This window comes from Fusarium pseudograminearum, chromosome 2 (assembly GCF_000303195.2).
Source record: "Fusarium pseudograminearum CS3096 chromosome 2, whole genome shotgun sequence".
Taxonomy (NCBI): Eukaryota; Fungi; Ascomycota; class Sordariomycetes; order Hypocreales; family Nectriaceae; genus Fusarium; species Fusarium pseudograminearum.
In genome coordinates, this window is record NC_031952.1 from 1,442,609 (window position 1) to 1,460,045 (window position 17,437).

Consider the following 17,437-nt stretch of genomic DNA (forward strand, 5'->3'; position numbering starts at 1 on the left):
CCTACAATGTCGTATATATTTGCAAGGAAGGTTTTATCATTTTACACAGCATCCTTCCACTCAGTATTCAGGCCTCGTGGCCTCTTTGTGATGCGCCTTTCTTATCACATTTGACACCAGTACTACTTCGTGTTGCAATATCCATCAGCGCACCAAGTGTTAGGAGTGGCTGTGGTGGGGTATCATTTTATCATTTCTTCGTACTGTACAGCCTCTCGAACCCACGAAAAACATGTCCTTTGGCACTTTAATCCAATTGGCCCCAGGCGACACAACGATCAGTCGCCCCTTTGCTCCCTCTTGAGTGCTCTTCCGGGAGCGACTTGTTGGCTTCTAACCCTAACTTCGTCATCACCATCAGCGTCCTCTTCGTCATCCATTTCCATCTCTTGCTGTGCTTGTGCCTGGCGGGCGCGCTTGATGCGACGCACCATAGCTTGGTCATGAAAGAAATCCTGGTCGAATCGGGCACGAGAGAAACTCTGTATCTTGGGTTAGTCAATGTTCCACGACATGATGGGTATATACGAACCTGTGAGCAGCCTGCTTGTGGACATTGGGATTCTCCTCGCATGGGCAGATATTCGAGCAGAGCCGACTTTTCGAATGTGTGCTTGCAGTTTCGGTTGGTGTATGGGTCTTTCATGGGCTGTAGCGTTAAAGGACAGTTGATGCTGATGGTCTCGTGTGCAATGGCAATGTCGTCGTCGTCGTCGTCCGCACCCGCGGCAGCGCCGTCCATAACGGGTTCGCCATCTTGAGTGAACCAGCGGGAGGCATCTGGCAGTGGTGGTCCTTCTTCTCCTGCTGCGGCATCATGCCAGAGCTTCTTGAAGCCAGCATAGTCATTGTTGAGTGCGTACCGCTGGTGGGCAGACATGTCTTTGTATTCTGCGTCCTTCTTGACGCGCAAGTCTTTGAAGGTTTCGATAACGCTAGACGCAGCTACCTGATCCTTCTGATCATCCCCCTCGCCTTGTTCTTCCTGTTGTTGTCTTTGTTGTTGCGCTTCAGCACTGGTGATGTCGCACAGTTCGCTGAGAATACCAGCTTCATCTTCGAGCTCAGCTCTGTGGTCTATAAGTTCGCGAACAGCCTTCTCAGACGATTCGGTTAACTCTTTGATACGCGCCTCGAATTTGTCGAGATGAGCTTCGAGGCGTTGCTCGTCTTCGGTTTTATCTATGCCCTTTTCTTCTCTCCTGGCTTTCTGGTTCGCAAGGCTCTCTCGCTGTGTGCGCAAGCGCTCATGTATGTCGCTGACACTAAAGCCGAGGAGTCGAATGGACTCGCTAACTTGCTGTTGGTATACGGCGCTTGTGCCAGTGTTGGATAGGTTGTTGAGATTGCGACGGGCCACATCTGTGAGAGGGCATGCTGGTGGCTCGTATTCTGGCAGTTCGGTGGTAGATGATGAAGATGGATTTGATGAGCCGCCCGGGCGGTTGAGAAGTCTCCGCGACATAGTGGACTTGAGGGGGGTTGAATAGTAATGTAGATATGGTATTGAAGCCAGACGTGATGTTCAATTTGGGTAGGACGCGTAAATTGAAAGCGAACGCGTTGCGAAGTGGGGCATTTGCGACTAAATTACCTACCCTGTAATGATTATAAATTGTTTCCATCATGAGCTAGCTCCTCCCACTTGATGCCTTCCATGATTGGCAGGTTGGGTACTAAGGCAGGTGCTTCATAGCTCCACGATGCCTTCCTTCCCATCGTATTGAAAGGCTCGCTCACATATAATCAAGATTTCGGATTGTTTGATGGAAACTTCCCAATCTCAAAATATCTTTGGCACGTCTAGGGAAACAATATCCGAGTCTACGGTTGAACATTGACAATTCTTATTGGCAGATAGTAGCCATGACCGTATTGCAGTCCAGTTACAGACATTAAGCTGACCACCATCTCGATGTTGTTTCCCAAGGGGGAACAAGACACCGCAAAGGGTCCAAGACTGAAAACCGCCGATCTCGACAGCCCTTGAGAATCGATGTCAATCAGGGTCCCTCCCTTGCTAGCCTCATAAACCTGGCAGAATCGCCGTCATTGATATTTTATCTGATATGTGAGTCCTGATTCAGTTGCGAGATGGCCAAAAGCAACCCTAAAGTGTCGGACTACATCAAATAGATCTAAATTGACAGAATGCCAACTATCACAGCAGGTGCATCGAGATCAATTCGAATCAATCCATCAATTACAACACCAGCAAAAGTGTGCAAGCATCATCGCACGGGGCAGCTAAGCTCAGCTCATAACCCACAAACGTCACTAGTGACGATGCTGGGTCTAGACCCTCAGGAACAATGCTATGGCCTGTCCAATATCTCGATGCACTTTTCGTACATCTGCTCTTGTAGGAACATGCCGACCGACAGAACCTAGTCTAGATCCTTGTCTTAGACGTCGTGTGCCTGTATTGACCAGCAGCAAATGAAGCTTCGGGAACGGGCAGCCTCATTCCCCATCCCCATCCCCCCAAATCCCGATACCATCTTGATCGAGGCGAACAAGACTTGGTTCCGCCCATCGAAGCGTTAGCGAGCCATCACGCCTCAACACCAACAATTTCTCTCGTTTCTACTATGGCGCATCGGCGATAGTATCCATCATGCAAAGCCAAGTTCCGTAGCCACGCTTCTCAGGCTCATCAGCTATGCGTGTTCAATTCTTAGCCAGAGGGCCTAGAACGAGTCCGGATATTGTCTTGTACGTCTGTGAGCATGGCAGGCCGCCGAATCGATGACGCGCTATGGAATATGATTATGATGGGGTTCACGGTCTCATCAGCAACAATAACATCGATCGAAAGCTATTCTCAGCCATTGATGGAACCTGAGCGCCAAGAACGAACAACAAACACAATTTTATTATCTAAAAGATCAGGAAAACACAAATCCGATTGATATTCATCTGAAAACAAGCAAAAGTCAAATGCCAAAAGCCCCCGATTGCCGCAACTACAAGAACTGCCGATTCACAAGATCAGAAGATACACAATGATTGCACCGATCCAGAGTGGCGGACCAAAGTACCCGGCGATCATGAGAAGACGTATCTTTCTGGTTTCACCAATCTGACAAGTCGATTCAAGGTCTAATGTGGAGAAGTAGACCGATGGGTACCGATCGCGCGTAAGGAGCCGGTCAACAACGATCTCTCCAACTGTTCGGGGATCATGAGAATCGAACACTCTCGACCAATCGTTCTTGTCTGATCCCTACCCACATCGACGTTTGTACTGCAGATACGCCTCATGTCTCATGATTCAAACCCCTTCCCTCTCATTTTTGAACGGTTGTTCAGCCACTACCGATTCTCTCTGTCAATATGTAGGTAAAGTAGAGATGAGGCTGTAGCACAAGCTGCACTGCGATGAACCACAGTTCATCTAAGTAAAACATCAAGAAAAGCCTCAAATTTGTCATTGTTCTAAAGCCGTATTCTACAGTCAAACTGTGTCTCTTCAAAACCCCAATGATAGGCGGCACATCAGCATCAGCAGCAGCATCATGACAACCAACACTAACATCTGAATACTACACCCACACCATTCGGCCCGTCTTCACGCCCCCAAATATCGGCCATCTTTGTTCTTCGCTTCTCAGGGTCCATCGCGATTTGCATTCGAAAGTCTTCAAAGCTTCCGCCTCTGCTACTCTACCCTGGTTGTTTTTGCAAATCTGACCTGTGATAACTATCCAACCAGCCGCATCCCAGAAGACTCCACGAGTTCCTTCTCGCTTATTACCTGCCAGTTCATACATGCACCACACTCATAACATCCCTTCCTCTTAATCGATCAGTCTGCCATCTGATACCGAGTCACATCCTCCAGCATATCCGCTTCCACTGATACCTTACCAACCGCTTACGCCGTCATACTAGACCTCTTTCTGGTTTACTTGGCCCTATCGCACTGAGACCATACGGAATCAGCTTCATATAGCTGCATACTTGTCTCTTTCCTCAACCTTTATATGACGGCCTCAATGCGCACTATCAACAACTCACCATTGCATCTGAGCTTTTCATCCTCACGCTCACCCTCTCCTCATTGTTCGACCATGGCATCTAAGACAGTTCCCGCCATGAATTCCTGGGAAGTCAATGCTCTTAATGTGAGTTTTTATCAGATATCACATTTCTCAAGAAGCACTTATTGACTTGGCTAGTACGAGTTTCCTCAAGAAGGTTCTCTAAATGTTGACGGTTCAGTGAACTCCGCGGGCACTTGGCGTCGAGTTCAAGACCCTGTCATCTACCCAGGTCTCTATGCTCCCAGTGGCATTGATATCATGTCCATCTTGGTAAGCTTGCATGTTTCACTCTACCTGCCATTACTAACCATCACCAGTTCCGAGTAATGGGACGACCAAACCCCCAAGTCGTTTTGGGCCCCGTCGACTGCTCTGTCGCCCTTGTTGTTTGTGATATGGCCAGAGCTGATGCTCCCGTCATCTACGTCTCGGAGTCTTTCACTGATCTTACCGGATACTCTTCTCGTGAAGCCGTAGGCCGAAACTGTCGCTTCTTACAAGCACCACCTGGACAGGAGCGACGCCCCGATAGGAAAGGCGCCGATAAGGTCGCCTCGCATCGCATGCGCCAGGCCCTCATGGCCGGGATGGAGATTCAGACTTCTGTCACCAACTACAAGAAGTACGGGCAGCCGTTCAACAACCTCCTGACCATCATCCCAGTCCCTGCCGACAACACTGGCACCTGTTACTGCATCGGCTTTCTCTGTGAAATGGATTAAATCACAGCCATTCAAAACAACGACGACAATGAAAACAATGTGATGACTCTCATCTTATACCTCACGTCCCCCTTGTGCTTCACGACGATGCGGCAGGGACATGTACCCCTCGCCAAACATACAAACAACACTCAAAATTCCAAAGTACCGACACAAACTTCAGCCTTCTCCTCACCTCCCCTGCTTCGACATTGGGGCTTGGTTTCTTTATCTCGTTCCGGTATCACTGCTTTAAGGCATTCACGAATATTTACGATACCCTCTACATTTCCTTTCTCCAAAACGGTTACAGCTCATCACACACTGGAAGCACTTCAAGGTGTTAAGGTCACATTCATCACAACATATGGTTTAGCGTTGTTTTTTAGTTCATCATTTGGGTCTTTACTATCATATTTTGATGATTTACGCGCCATGAAGGTTACGGATTTTTAGATTGCATTTTGCTGGAACTCGGGCTCGGGCTTGAATATTACAGTAGCATGGTTCGCGGGAAAGATCTTGTTTTCTCATTTTATTATAGACTCTGCTCTCAGGCATGGGCATATCTTGTTAGGCGCTTCAGGAGTACACTTTGTTTATTTCTCATTACCTGTTACTCATCATGGAACAAGGAGTTGGCAGGAGTCAGTTGGGCATCAAAGTAGCTGATCAACATGGCATGAGATCGTCAATGAAACATGAATGGCCGAACATCCTGCTATTAGGTGGGTTATCGTATCTCATCACACAATAAATCTAATCGTTCCAACCTGGTTTTGTTACATACAATCGGTACTTTATCTTGTGATTGACCGGCGTTTCCGAATCGCCCAACAATAACCCTTGCTGACAGGTCTCGATCTTTACACCTCCCTGTCTTTTCACGCGATCGAGACAAGGAACCAACCAAGACAAAGTAAGTATAGCCAAGCTGAATGGGTCTCAACCCGTTAGCTGTCACCGCCTAATATGGCAAAGGCGCAGATCAAGTTTCATGCGAGAACCAATTTGGTTGTTTCATAGGGGAGCCGTGAGCCGATCGGCAGGGAGGCCCTGCCAGGCCTGCTGAGAACCACATGAAAGAGGCCTCTCCTATATCATGGTAATAATACCCTCGAATATACACCGATCGTGTATGCAAACTCCCTTCTCGGCAGTTGCATCTTTCTTCAACGATCGATCATGTTCTGAGTGATCGATTAACCAGCCAAGATTCGATCCAGCACTGGTAGAATATGCTCGAAACATGTTGAGCATACATTGTTACTCTGACAGCGAAAATTGGTACCACCGAGAAGAAAAGGAGGCTGTGAAGGTTGAAAAGGGGGGAGCGTGGATGGCTTATCTGCTCGTCTTGATAATTGGAGGTGCGCACTTCTCATTTGTTCAGCAGACTTTGCTCCTGCGGTAATAACCGAATCATCATCTCACACTTGTCAATATATGCTCTGCCACACAACGAAGGCCGAGAAGGCCGAGGTTTGTTGAACGGTGGCCTGTATCACCTAATAAACATTTGCTACGGTGCTGATATTGAACGGTGGCGATGGTCAAAGAAAGCCTCTGGCATCAGCATCGAGGATTGACCACAACTGACTCGCCTTGGTAAGCGATCGAAGATGCCAATTATAAACCGTGGGGCTATGCGCAAATATCCGCAGGGTCTACCGAAGGGGTATGAGCGTAGAAGAGAGACATTTGTCGGCCAGTTAACAACGACCAGTGCGGGATTCTCCGAACAATCCAAGAGCCACTTGAGGATTTAGCAAGAAAACAGTCTACCAAGAGCGATAGGACCAGGGAGACCTGAGACAAATGCATCAAAGTGTGACCGAAAGCACACCACGATGATCTGACGTTTGACAAGAGGATAAAACGCCATGGGTTGTATATACAAACGCAGCCACCCTATTCTGGACACCACCTCCGATATCAATGGCGGCATCTTAAACAGTCACGTAAGCGACATTTTGAGCAAAATGTTTTGTAAATCAAAGTCTACATGCCCATGTATATAGAATAAACACCATGGCAATGCAACTTCAGAATGTCAACGCCAGCACAGGCTCCTGTCTTCACTATTGCGAAGAACTTCTCAAAGAACGAAACGAGCCTAAGGCCACGGCCTTTTCCCTTCTATCCGCAAGACGCCTCATGTTCTCGTGTAATCCCTCATGCCCCATATGCTCGTCGTGACACCGACCGGATCCTCACCCATCCCTTTATGCCATGAAATCATCCTCGATGCTGCCTCGTCCACTTGGTTGGTTCAGATCAATTCTTCCAGCTCCATCCACAATATCGCTTGTTTCCTGCTCGCTTGGACCGGCTGTACTTGAGCGGACCTGTACCTTGACGTCGCCTTCAATGCCATCGACCCTGATCGTCGAGACAGTCGTACCACCGGGTGGGGGGCGCAGGTTGGGTGGAGGTGAAAGATTGACAAGCTCTCGGAAGAAGGTGTTGGCAGCTTCGCATCCATCCAACAACCACTTCAGGCAAATTGTCACTCGTTCCTTGGCGAAAGGGTTGTGGTCGTCGTAAGCGCAGCAGTTGAGTAGAGGGACGATTCCGTTGTACTTGACCATCTGCATCTGCACGTCGGGGTTACCTGGACTGCTCTGACCATGGGGTGGCTGCAGCAGAGTAGCAATGATGGTAAAGATCTGTCCTTTGATTCCAGACCAGGGGAACTTATGAGCTGGCTCTTGCAGAGGAGGAGGTGGTGGCGAAGGTGGAATGCCGTCGTCTTCGGATGAATAGGGACGCTCGACCATAGGGTTGCCGCTGTTTTCGCTTCGTGGCGATCGCTTCGGGAGTTCAATCAGAGGCTTCTTGGGCACTCCGGCCTCTAGTCCACTCAGAATGGTGATTAGGTCGTAGACAGCCTCCCATTCAATAAGCTTCGCCCGAGTGTCCATCATCTCGGCAACCGTTGTGAGGAAGTCAAGGTATTGAGCTAAGCCATCTTTAGCACGCTCCATATCCCAGCTGTCCACGGGGAATTCGGAAGGATCAAAGTTCTCTTCACGAATCTGAGCCTGGAGGTGCATCAAGGCAGCGCACTCTGGGACGATGCGGGTTCGGAAGAAGCTCAAGAAGAAGTGTACAAGCTTGATGTCGCGAGCATTGTCCTTGTTTTCTTGAGAAGCCGAGTTGTTGACTCGAGCTCTGAACATATGGTTGACAAGTCGCAGGAGAACTGTCTGTGCTGGTGAGATGATGTCCTTAGCTATGCGCAAAGAGTTCCACGCATATGGAATTAAAGCGCTGTGATGAAGAGCCTCCACGATCTGAGTTGTCACCTGGAAGATCAGTGACTGCTCATCCTTTTCCCAGACGGCAATGAACACTAGCATCTCTCGCAGTAGGCTCTTTCCGCAGTCGAGTGCCAGGAACATTCGACAGCGCGTCTTTTGCAGGTTCTCGCCCGCACGAGTTAAGCCGGAGCCAGCATTGTCAAGTATGCATGACTTGACGATCATGTGCAAAGCCTCAATCTGTTTGGGGTCTAGGATGTTGGGCACCTCAGTAAGTAGTCCTGTCAACGGTCCCTCCCCGTAAGATTCGTCATCGTCGACATCTTCATCGTCCATTATATCTTCCACATAGTCGTGAGCATACTCGTGATCATGGTGGTGATGGTGGTGATGGTGGTGATGATGATGATGGTGGTCGTGTTCATGATCATGGTCATGGTCGTGATCGCATTCGCACTCGCATTCATGGTCGTCTTCGTGGTCATGATCGTGATCGTGCTCGTGATCATGGTTGCATTCGTGAGTATGCTCGTGGTCATCGTGCTCGCAGTGATGGCAATGTTCGTGGTCTGATAGCTGCTCTTCCTCGACAACACCCGGAGGCGGCGAACGATCTGTGCCGCAAGAGTGAGCGTATTGATGAACGAGGTTGTTACGGCAATGCTCAAGGCGAGTCTGCGCGAACTCCACAGAAGGCATTGGGACATTCCATTCATCGTAATTGGGATCACGAGCGTTCAGCCACCAGGTATCGATTTCCCTTGAGACACGACCGTAAGCACGATCTTGCTCGAATTTATCCGTCTCATCTGGCTTCCACACTGGGTTGATCTTCTCGTCGGTGTTGGTCACGTCTCCAGGAACGTCGACAGAGCCGTCTGGGAGCCAGTTCCAGGCCAACGGCCGGATCGGAGCAAGGTTTCCTGGTGGTTTATCGGCGTGGTTCTGAGCATGATCCTTAAGAAGTTTCCTCGCAGTGTCGCACAGCTTGGAATTCCTATCCAGCCAGTGTTGAACCTGTCTCTTGGCCTCTTCCGGTTGGAAACCTAAAGTATCGCTAGGATTCTCATCGCGACATGAAAGCGCGCCATCGTCGTCAAAGAGAACGTCGAACCAGAACGACATTTTGTTCCTGTCATGTTTCGCTGTCCAGTTATGTGCTTGTTGTAACGATGTCACAAGTAGCTTTTTGTCTAGCAAATGTTAGTCCGACTATGTTGCAGACGTTGACGTTTGTCGGACACTCACATAGTTCTGTAACGCCGCCTAATTTTATCCTCTGAGCCTCGTCAAGGATCTCTCCATCATAACCTTTGCTTGTAACGTTGACACAGAGGATGATGGTTTGGTATACCATTTGGTCGAAATGGACCGCAGCACAGATATCCTGGGGCACTTCAGGCTCTGCATTGACAAGCAAGTTGCGTGCGATGTGCATCAACTTGATGAGAGTTTCGAGATCTTCCCTTATCGTCACATGGTTCATGACGATCAAGGCTGTGCTCTCTTGCGGGGTGACGCCTTTCTCTGGATCATTGAGGCTTGATAAGGGTCCCACGGATCTTGTGGTGAGACTGGGAATAGCAGCCGCAAAAATCCTTGTGAGCCAGATCCAAATCGCCACATTTCTCGAGACGGCCTCGCTACATGCTGGTCAGTAAAGAGACCCGAGAAAAAGATGAGAAGCCAGCCTACCGAGCTTTGCGGAACGTGTGTGTCTTTTCTAGAGTTTTGTTGATCATAGAGCTCACTTTGGCTGCTGTGTGCGGTCCCATGGGAGGGGACTGGGTATAGTGCCCTTCAAGGCAGATGAGGGCAGCCGAGAAGCATCGTTCCTCGATTGTTTCATCGTAGTGACCGTCTTCTTGCGGCTCTATCAGTAGAGTTTCATTGTCTGATAGCCGCGTCATTTCGTCCACCCGAGTCATAATATATGCAGCTCTCGGCGAATATGATATGTATCGTGGTGATTTATTAGGCTGCTGAGGTTGTGGTGGGTTGAATTTTGGCGGAGCTCGGGAAATTTTTGGCCGCCCGCAGCTTGGTCAGCATGAGCAGGAAGGAAAGAATTAGGTTGAGGCTTTGAGCAGGCGACAAAGAAAAAAGAAAAGAAGGGGCAGTTCAGTTTTCAAGCACGAATGATTGATACCTTAATTTGTTTAGAAATTATCGTCTACCAAACGTCGTTTGCTATCAGATGCAAGTATCAAAAGTACATAGGTAGTTGATTGAGGGTTGCAGGAGGAAGAATTTGCTGCTGTGTATACGGTCCAGCGGAATCTTCTTTATCACCCACATGATAGAGTTCATTATGCTAGGCAACTACTCGGCGTACGTACGCTCTTGTTGGGAAAGTATATAGTTATTGGGAAAACCTTGATATGAATATTTAAGTTTTTGATCCAGATGGATCCTTTGTTAATTAAGTGGTTAGTACACTTTTAAGCAAAATATACCTTCGGCGCCTTATATTAAGAGTTATAGAAAGTAGGGTATAAGTATAACCTTATTCCTATATAATAGAAAAGTATTATAAGACCTACTCTTTAACTTACTTTTTCTCCTTTTAATATAACCTAGAAAATTATTAATTAAATTTAACTCTCTATATTAGTTATTTTATTTAGCTTATTTTACTTTAATCTTTATTATTAATTTTATTTTAATTAAATTAAATATTATATTAAAGAGAAAAAGCTTATATAGCTAATACTATTAATACCTTTTTAAGTTATTATTTTTATTTTTCTCTTTTAATTTTATCTTTTTAATTAATAATTATATTATTTATACTTTAATAAAAGCTATAATAAATTAATTTAATTAATTAAATAATAATTAGTATATTAAAGTAATTATTTTTAATTACTTTTTAATTCTATTAATTAAAAAAGCTAAAAAAGTTAATAATAATTATTATATTAAATAATTAAAAATAAAAATAAAAACACCTTAAAGAGATTAAAAGCTATATTAAGCTATAGTCTATAAATAAAAAATAAAAGACTTTTTTATATAAATTAAAATAGATTTATATAAAGTTTAATTTAATAACTTATTATAATAAGCTAATAAGGTTAATAAGTATAAATTATAATAAAATAATTAAGCTATAGCTTAAGCTAATTTTATAAGTTATAATCTAAAAAAGATTAATATATTATATAAGATAAAGGTTATATAGCTAGATTAAATAAATTAAATTATATAATCTATTATATAAAGCGGTTATCTAACCTAGCCTAAATGTAAAGTAATCGTATGATCCTTTGTTGATAATCTTGAGAAGAGGCTAGGGCTTTCAGCTTATAGATCTAAAAAAAAATAAAAAAGTACATAGGCAGTAAAAATACTGCGGGTGACATAATTCAAAATCAACCCCGCCATCCTGAGCAATTCAACAATAACAAAAACTGTTCGAACAACTACCAGCAAAATAAACTTAGAACGAAATGAATACTATAAAATATTTCTATAGCCAAGGGTGCTCAGATCCAACCTACTCAAAAGATCGACCTGAACGTTCATCAGATGCATAGCCATGAAAATATAGAGCTAGAAGGCGAAACTCCAGGTCTCACGCTACGCATATCAGGCCTTATGATGCCACGAATACAATATTTCCTCTTGATCTCTCTCATTCACTCATAAATTGTGCCTCGAACAGGATCTACCTAGTAAGGTAACTAGATAGTAGTTACTCGAATATCGATAGCGAACTCTTGCCATCATCGCCCAAATCCCAAAGACCTCACCATCTTCAGATGGCTCAACCAATAGCAGAGCTTCCAAGGGTCCACGACCCCTCCATATTGAAAAGCCCAAGCACGTAATTTTGGCCATGATATGGCGGGGTATCTACCCAGTTGGGTAGGTAGATTCTGAGTCTTATCGCGACAAATATTTCTGGGCGACGACGACAACCTCTACCTTGTCATCATCACCGTTTCAAGCTTCAAGTCCTGCGAAACTTATCATTGTTTCAATTGTTCAAAATGGCTGACCTCCCGACTACCTTTGACAGTACGCAGACCCAAACGACGAACCCGACCCTGCCGAATCATCGCAGGCGCAATGCTGATTCTTTACTCTTATAGAGCCCGTCCATATCGCCGTTATTGGCGGTACTGGTCTCGGCCAACTCGAAGGCTTCGAGCCTGTTGCTGCCTTGAACCCTATCACACCATGGGGTGCTCCCGCGTCGCCGATCCAGATCCTCTCCCACAAGGGAGGCTACGTCGCTTTCCTGGCCCGCCACGGCGTTCACCACCAGTTTGCTCCTCACGAGGTTCCCAACCGTGCCAACATTGCTGCTCTACGACACATCGGCGTTCGATCCATTATTGCCTTCTCCGCCGTCGGTTCGCTGCAGGAGGAGATCAAGCCTATGGACTTTGTGCTTCCTGACCAGGCCATCGATCGCACAAAGGGTGTCCGACCTTTCACCTTCTTCGAGGGCGGTGTAGTTGGACACGTTGGATTCGCTGATCCCTTTGATGCAGGTCTTGCCAACGTTGTAAAGGCTTGCGCAGCTCATATGGAGGGCGATGGCGTCGTATTGCACGATAAGGGCACTGTCGTTGTCATGGGTAAGAACTTGCTCTGGCTCTGAAAATTCTTGATCTGAACATGATCTGACACACTCTAGAGGGACCACAGTTTTCGACTCGTGCTGAGTCGCACATGTACCGATCCTGGGGCGGTTCGGTCATCAACATGTCGACGCTTCCTGAAGCCAAGCTTGCCCGCGAGGCTGAGCTGGCTTACCAGGTAATCGCCATGGCCACTGACTACGACTGCTGGCACTCGTTTGAGGATGTCAACGTCGAGTTGGTTTTGAAGTACATGAAGGCAAACAACGAGAACGCCAAGCGCCTGGTTGCTGGCGTGCTGGATCGGCTCGCCGAGCTCGAAAACAGCGATTTGGTTCTAGCCAAGCATTTGGCCGGCTCTTCTCAAGGAGCCGTTAAGTTTATGACCAAGCCTGCGGGCCGCAACCCCGAGGCCATGAAGAAGGTTGAGTACCTTTTCCCAGGTTTCTGGGAAGAGTAAGGAGACCAACGGAAGAGGTGGAAACTTGAAGGCCAAGAAAGTGCTATATAGACATCTGGTGTTGTGAAAGAGGCGTTACTGCTAAGCGGCAAAACAATCATGGTATATCACTCTGCAACCACAATATTTGCCGATTGCTGGCGTAAGTAGACCGGGTGCAAACGTCATTGGGTGTGTGTAAAAACGCAATTGCGCTGAAATTCTGTAAGCGATTGAGATGCAAAGCAGCTCTGCTTGATGTCCATCAGCATCCTCTGATAGGATGAGAAAGCACACTGCAACGTCACCGTACCACGACTCAATAATTGAAGGGTGTTGAATGACCCCTGGCCCGTGACAAGGGCTCTTTTTGCTGCACCATTCTTACCCGAAGTGTATGGTTGAAGATGGCTTTTTGTGGTAGCTGGCACGCCTCAACGTCTTGTTTTCTCTCTTGTTTTCTCAAGCCCTGCATATGCCAGTTTATGTGGCAAAAAAGCGGCTCTTACTGCATTGCATGCATCAATTGCTCGCTTGCCTTGCGTCCTTGAGAACCATACGTTAAGGTTTGAGGCCTGATGCAATTGGCATCGTTTCCATCGCTTCCAACGCGTCCTACAAGTTCCCCTTCTGCACGGACAACGCAGGACATGAGCTGCATTAGCCTATGCTAAGATATCATGTGTCGGCAATGGCCAGTCCATAGTAGGTTTGATGTCTGCCGGGGCCCTTGTCCAATGCTACCTGGCATTTCTTGCAGCTTACATTAGTGCTGCCGTACAGGCAGTAACCACTTTCGTGACGATTGCCGGCGTACTGGACGTCGTTTCTCCTTAACATATGCACGCCTCTTTCTAGGGTTATAAAGTCTCCATTGGGCCCCTGTTGGCTACTTAGTGGTATTTCTGACGCGTGCTGTGTGTAGTAGAGCTTGTACTACACCGCTGAATCAAGATCAGGAATGGGCAAGGTACCTGGGCTTACGCCCTCTTGCCTGCGTGTTCTTTACACGCAGACGCCGTCTGACTGCATCTTGAACAAAGCCACGATTCATCTCGGCCGGAACACTGGGTAAAACCCTGCTCCAGTTCACATATGTAGTGCCGGCTCCGACTCCGCGGCCCCTGACAGCTTTTTGTTGTCTCAATTGTTCTCCCTCTCAAGCCAAGCTCTACACCCCCGGTAGAAATGCGCATGCTTCAAGAGTAATGTGCTTGTCCGATTACGCTGCTATGATATCAGGTTAAGCTAGCCGCTATTCCCTGAAGGACCTTGTAAGCGATTGATCGAGCATGATATGATGTATCGAAGGAAATTGTCGGGGCCAGCCTTGACAAAGTCATATTGACAAGAGCTACATTTGAGGGTTTGAGTACCATTGAAGGCAATACCAGGCCGTCAGCACGCATGCGATGCGATTCCATGACAGAGGCCCTATCCAACCTTCATCTGTAGTGTGGACGTAGGACGCCGTCGCAGTCAGTAGTGACTGTAACAACGTGGGAATAGAAATCCTGACAACGGCAGATAAACTAGAAACGGATGGCTTCAAGCCGATCCGAATGAGTTGGTGGCCGTGTTGTATTGTCAGGCATTTGTCGACCGGAGCGCCATCGCCAGACATGGACCGGGAAGTATGGTTTCCGTATCCGTGTGGAGCGCCGATGCCGTTATCTCAAAGCCGAACAAAGCACAGGCCGCCTTCGACGCGGAAGAAAGCAACAGATGGAGCGAGTAAGACAGTACATGCGGACAACAAGTTGCATAGACTTGAAGGCTGAGCGAGATACTGTTGGTCGATGTCAAGATTAAATTGCTCATTTTGTGGTCTTTGCTTCTTCTCAGCTGCCGTGTTGACAACTGTCACCGTTTAGCGAACCTGTCGTCGAGCCTCTCTGGTTTCAACCCAACGCAAGGAATGTCATCAAGAAGATCCCATTCATCTGGTTACGAACGGCGTTGCTTCAAACAGTCGAATGGCTTGATAGGCGAAGAATGATTCGTGACAAGTAACTTGACAACTTGATCATGTCATATTTCGACTCGCGTGAAGGCGGCGTAGTTGTGCGTCCAGCCTCGGTTAACCGTTGCCCGCCGCCATGCTTGGTTAAGGCTTCGGGGAATGCATTACCAAGCGCTGTCAAAGCACGCACCTGCAGGCACAGAAGGCTCTTGAGTGGACTCTTCTCATTTAACTACCGGTAGCTGCTGCGATATCAGCGGGCGGCGGGTTTCCTTCCGTTGAGAATCCCCCACAAGATGCTAGGGTCTCGTACAACGGCGCTCGCTCCCGAGTGGTTTCTTTGTACTCGAAAGCAATACTCGCTGTTGAATGGAAGCGTAGGTTCTGGCCTGACCGGATTCCGAATCTGACGTTCAACATATGGGGTGTCGTAGCCGGTGGATGATCGACGGATCCATCCAACCAGCAGGAACCTGCACATTTCTGGTGGTCGTCGTAGTTTAACTTGTTGGGCGTTAGCTATCAATCCCACGTGGCATGTGACAGTCGGTCTGGAAAAAGCAAAAGGATCACCGACAAACAGTCTAGGCTGGGCTCTGGATCCTCGCAAGAGCAGGCATTGGGCCACTCGACTGGGCCATTTAAACGCAGTAGAGTCGTGTCTTGTCGTGCCGTGGTAGTAATATCGTTTCTCACTTTTGGTACCCTGACGGTAGGCTTGCGAAGCTAGTGAGCCATGGCGTCGTTGCTTGATTGTCAGGTATCTTGGGGTACTGGAAAATCCATTGCACTGTGACAGTCCAGGGCTCTCATTTGTCCATCACAAGTGACAGAAATGCATCACGAAAAGCCACCGAGGATTCAACAAGGGCGGGTTGTATTCCCGGCAAGCGACAATACGATGGGTTGCGGAGCATCCGTACGGAAGTCAGCTTTTTGGTCGGTAGTCAAGGATGAATGTCTTGGATCTGGGACCACGCTTCAGTGAGCCGCGCTGTTGCGATTGGCTCCAGTTGACGAACCTCCTGCTGTTTCCGTTTTAGGCCCTTCTCAAGGCAGGTGCGCCGAAGCCCGGGCTACCTTCCCATCCACAACTACCTAAATCATATCACAATGAATGGATATTAATAAGGCAAGGCCTGCACATTAGCCGTAGGTCCTGTGTCTCATCCTGGCTGCTTGCTTCTTGGCTTGTTTGTACAGCAAAGCAAAGCAAAGCAAAGCAATGCAAAGCAAAACAGAACATCAAAGCGCAAGACAAGGATTCATTCTTTTTCTCTCATCACGATCGAATCAACTTGACTCGTTGTTTTTAGCGGCAAACCCGGGGAAACCGGATATAATATGATTCACTGTTATACGCATCCACTTTTCTGTTTGCTTTTTTGAGGCTCTCACGACAATGACAACTTCCAACTTCAACGTCGACTTGGTCTTAGCTCGACTCTTTGTCTCCTTCTTCTTCCTCCACCTTCCTTGCTTAGACCTGACAATAAACACTAAAGCTGCACCGGAAGCGGCCCGTCGACTCGGCCCTGTCCGGAAAATCCAGTCGTCCGTCTGATGCTCTACCGTAGTGCATCATCGTGTCCTCTACTCAACCAGGATGTTCCGAGCTGGCTTTGTGCTAAACTAAACTAGTCATCCATGGTCATCCTGCCAATACCCGCAACTACTGTATGGATGCTTGATTAGGCTCGACCCATTTTATCTCTCTGGCAATACAACAGTGCTGGCGTAGCTGGCAAAGCCCAAATGGCAACTATTGACGTTGGCAGCGCGAGTGACTGACTGACACTTCCCAAGCCGCCGAATGAGATAGCGTTGTTGGTCCTTACAGGAATACTCGGAAAGGAGCCGGTCAAGCCTTACCAGGCTGTCGGGAGTCAAAGATGCGACATGCCATTGCTCGATCATCCTTCCGGCCCTGAAGTCCGGCAGAAAAAGACAGGATGCTGATCACTAGTGACACCACACCACACCACAACTCTTACACCCCCGTGCCCCGTCAAGACTCAGTACAGTTGAGTAGGGTGTCAACCTCTAATCACGATCCGGCCAGCTGCTGCTGACCTGTATTGGATGCCATGATGCCATCGTTATCAGCAGATTACGCCCTTCGTCCATAGCTTCCCGTCTCGAAAACTATACTCAGACGACATGATACGTATTTGCCAAGCGTCTGAGGTCACAGTTAGTTCTTGGTCGCGCGGAGCTACTGTAGACCATTAGTCGGTCCTAGGGCAAAAAAAAAGGACTAAAAAAACTCAACATATACGCATAACAGATATATAATATTATAATATAATTCTAAGTGACTACAGTTAAATCTACTGTTAAATTACTGATTATTATATAGTATTATTTAATATTACTTAGTATTAGTATATAACTTATTATATAATTAACCTAATATTAAATATAAGCTTTTAC

The 17,437-nt window shown here is 47.2% G+C and overlaps 4 protein-coding genes across 4 annotated transcripts, besides 8 other annotated features; 2 read left to right on the forward strand and 2 right to left on the reverse strand.

Annotated features, from left to right (window-relative positions):
- Positions 1-278: 278 nt before the first annotated feature.
- On the reverse strand, positions 279-1,465 carry FPSE_05671 (uncharacterized protein; the record flags this gene model as incomplete). Its single annotated transcript, XM_009258789.1, has 2 exons — positions 279-482; positions 533-1,465. The coding sequence occupies 2 exons, from the start codon at positions 1,463-1,465 to the stop codon at positions 279-281; spliced, it is 1,137 nt and encodes a 378-aa protein (XP_009257064.1).
- Positions 1,466-4,073: 2,608 nt separating this feature from the next.
- On the forward strand, positions 4,074-4,768 carry FPSE_05672 (uncharacterized protein; the record flags this gene model as incomplete). Its single annotated transcript, XM_009258790.1, has 3 exons — positions 4,074-4,127; positions 4,182-4,316; positions 4,364-4,768. 3 exons carry the CDS (start codon positions 4,074-4,076, stop codon positions 4,766-4,768), a joined length of 594 nt encoding a protein of 197 aa, XP_009257065.1.
- Positions 4,769-6,972: 2,204 nt separating this feature from the next.
- On the reverse strand, positions 6,973-9,920 carry FPSE_05673 (uncharacterized protein; the record flags this gene model as incomplete). The annotated part of the gene is made up of 3 exons (XM_009258791.1): positions 6,973-9,203; positions 9,259-9,653; positions 9,706-9,920. The coding sequence occupies 3 exons, from the start codon at positions 9,918-9,920 to the stop codon at positions 6,973-6,975; spliced, it is 2,841 nt and encodes a 946-aa protein (XP_009257066.1).
- Positions 8,377-8,566: a microsatellite.
- A 677-nt stretch (positions 9,921-10,597) lies between the features above and the next one.
- Positions 10,598-10,687: a repeat region.
- Positions 10,688-10,777: 90 nt separating this feature from the next.
- Positions 10,778-10,943: a microsatellite.
- Positions 10,944-10,996: 53 nt separating this feature from the next.
- Positions 10,997-11,119: a repeat region.
- A 14-nt stretch (positions 11,120-11,133) lies between these two features.
- Positions 11,134-11,234: a repeat region.
- Positions 11,235-12,005: 771 nt separating this feature from the next.
- FPSE_05674 (uncharacterized protein) lies at positions 12,006-13,062 on the forward strand (the record flags this gene model as incomplete). Its single annotated transcript, XM_009258792.1, has 3 exons — positions 12,006-12,033; positions 12,108-12,599; positions 12,659-13,062. The coding sequence occupies 3 exons, from the start codon at positions 12,006-12,008 to the stop codon at positions 13,060-13,062; spliced, it is 924 nt and encodes a 307-aa protein (XP_009257067.1).
- Positions 13,063-16,205: 3,143 nt separating this feature from the next.
- Positions 16,206-16,249: a microsatellite.
- Positions 16,250-17,291: 1,042 nt separating this feature from the next.
- Positions 17,292-17,314: a repeat region.
- Positions 17,315-17,351: 37 nt separating this feature from the next.
- Positions 17,352-17,429: a repeat region.
- The last annotated feature ends 8 nt before the right edge of the window (positions 17,430-17,437 follow it).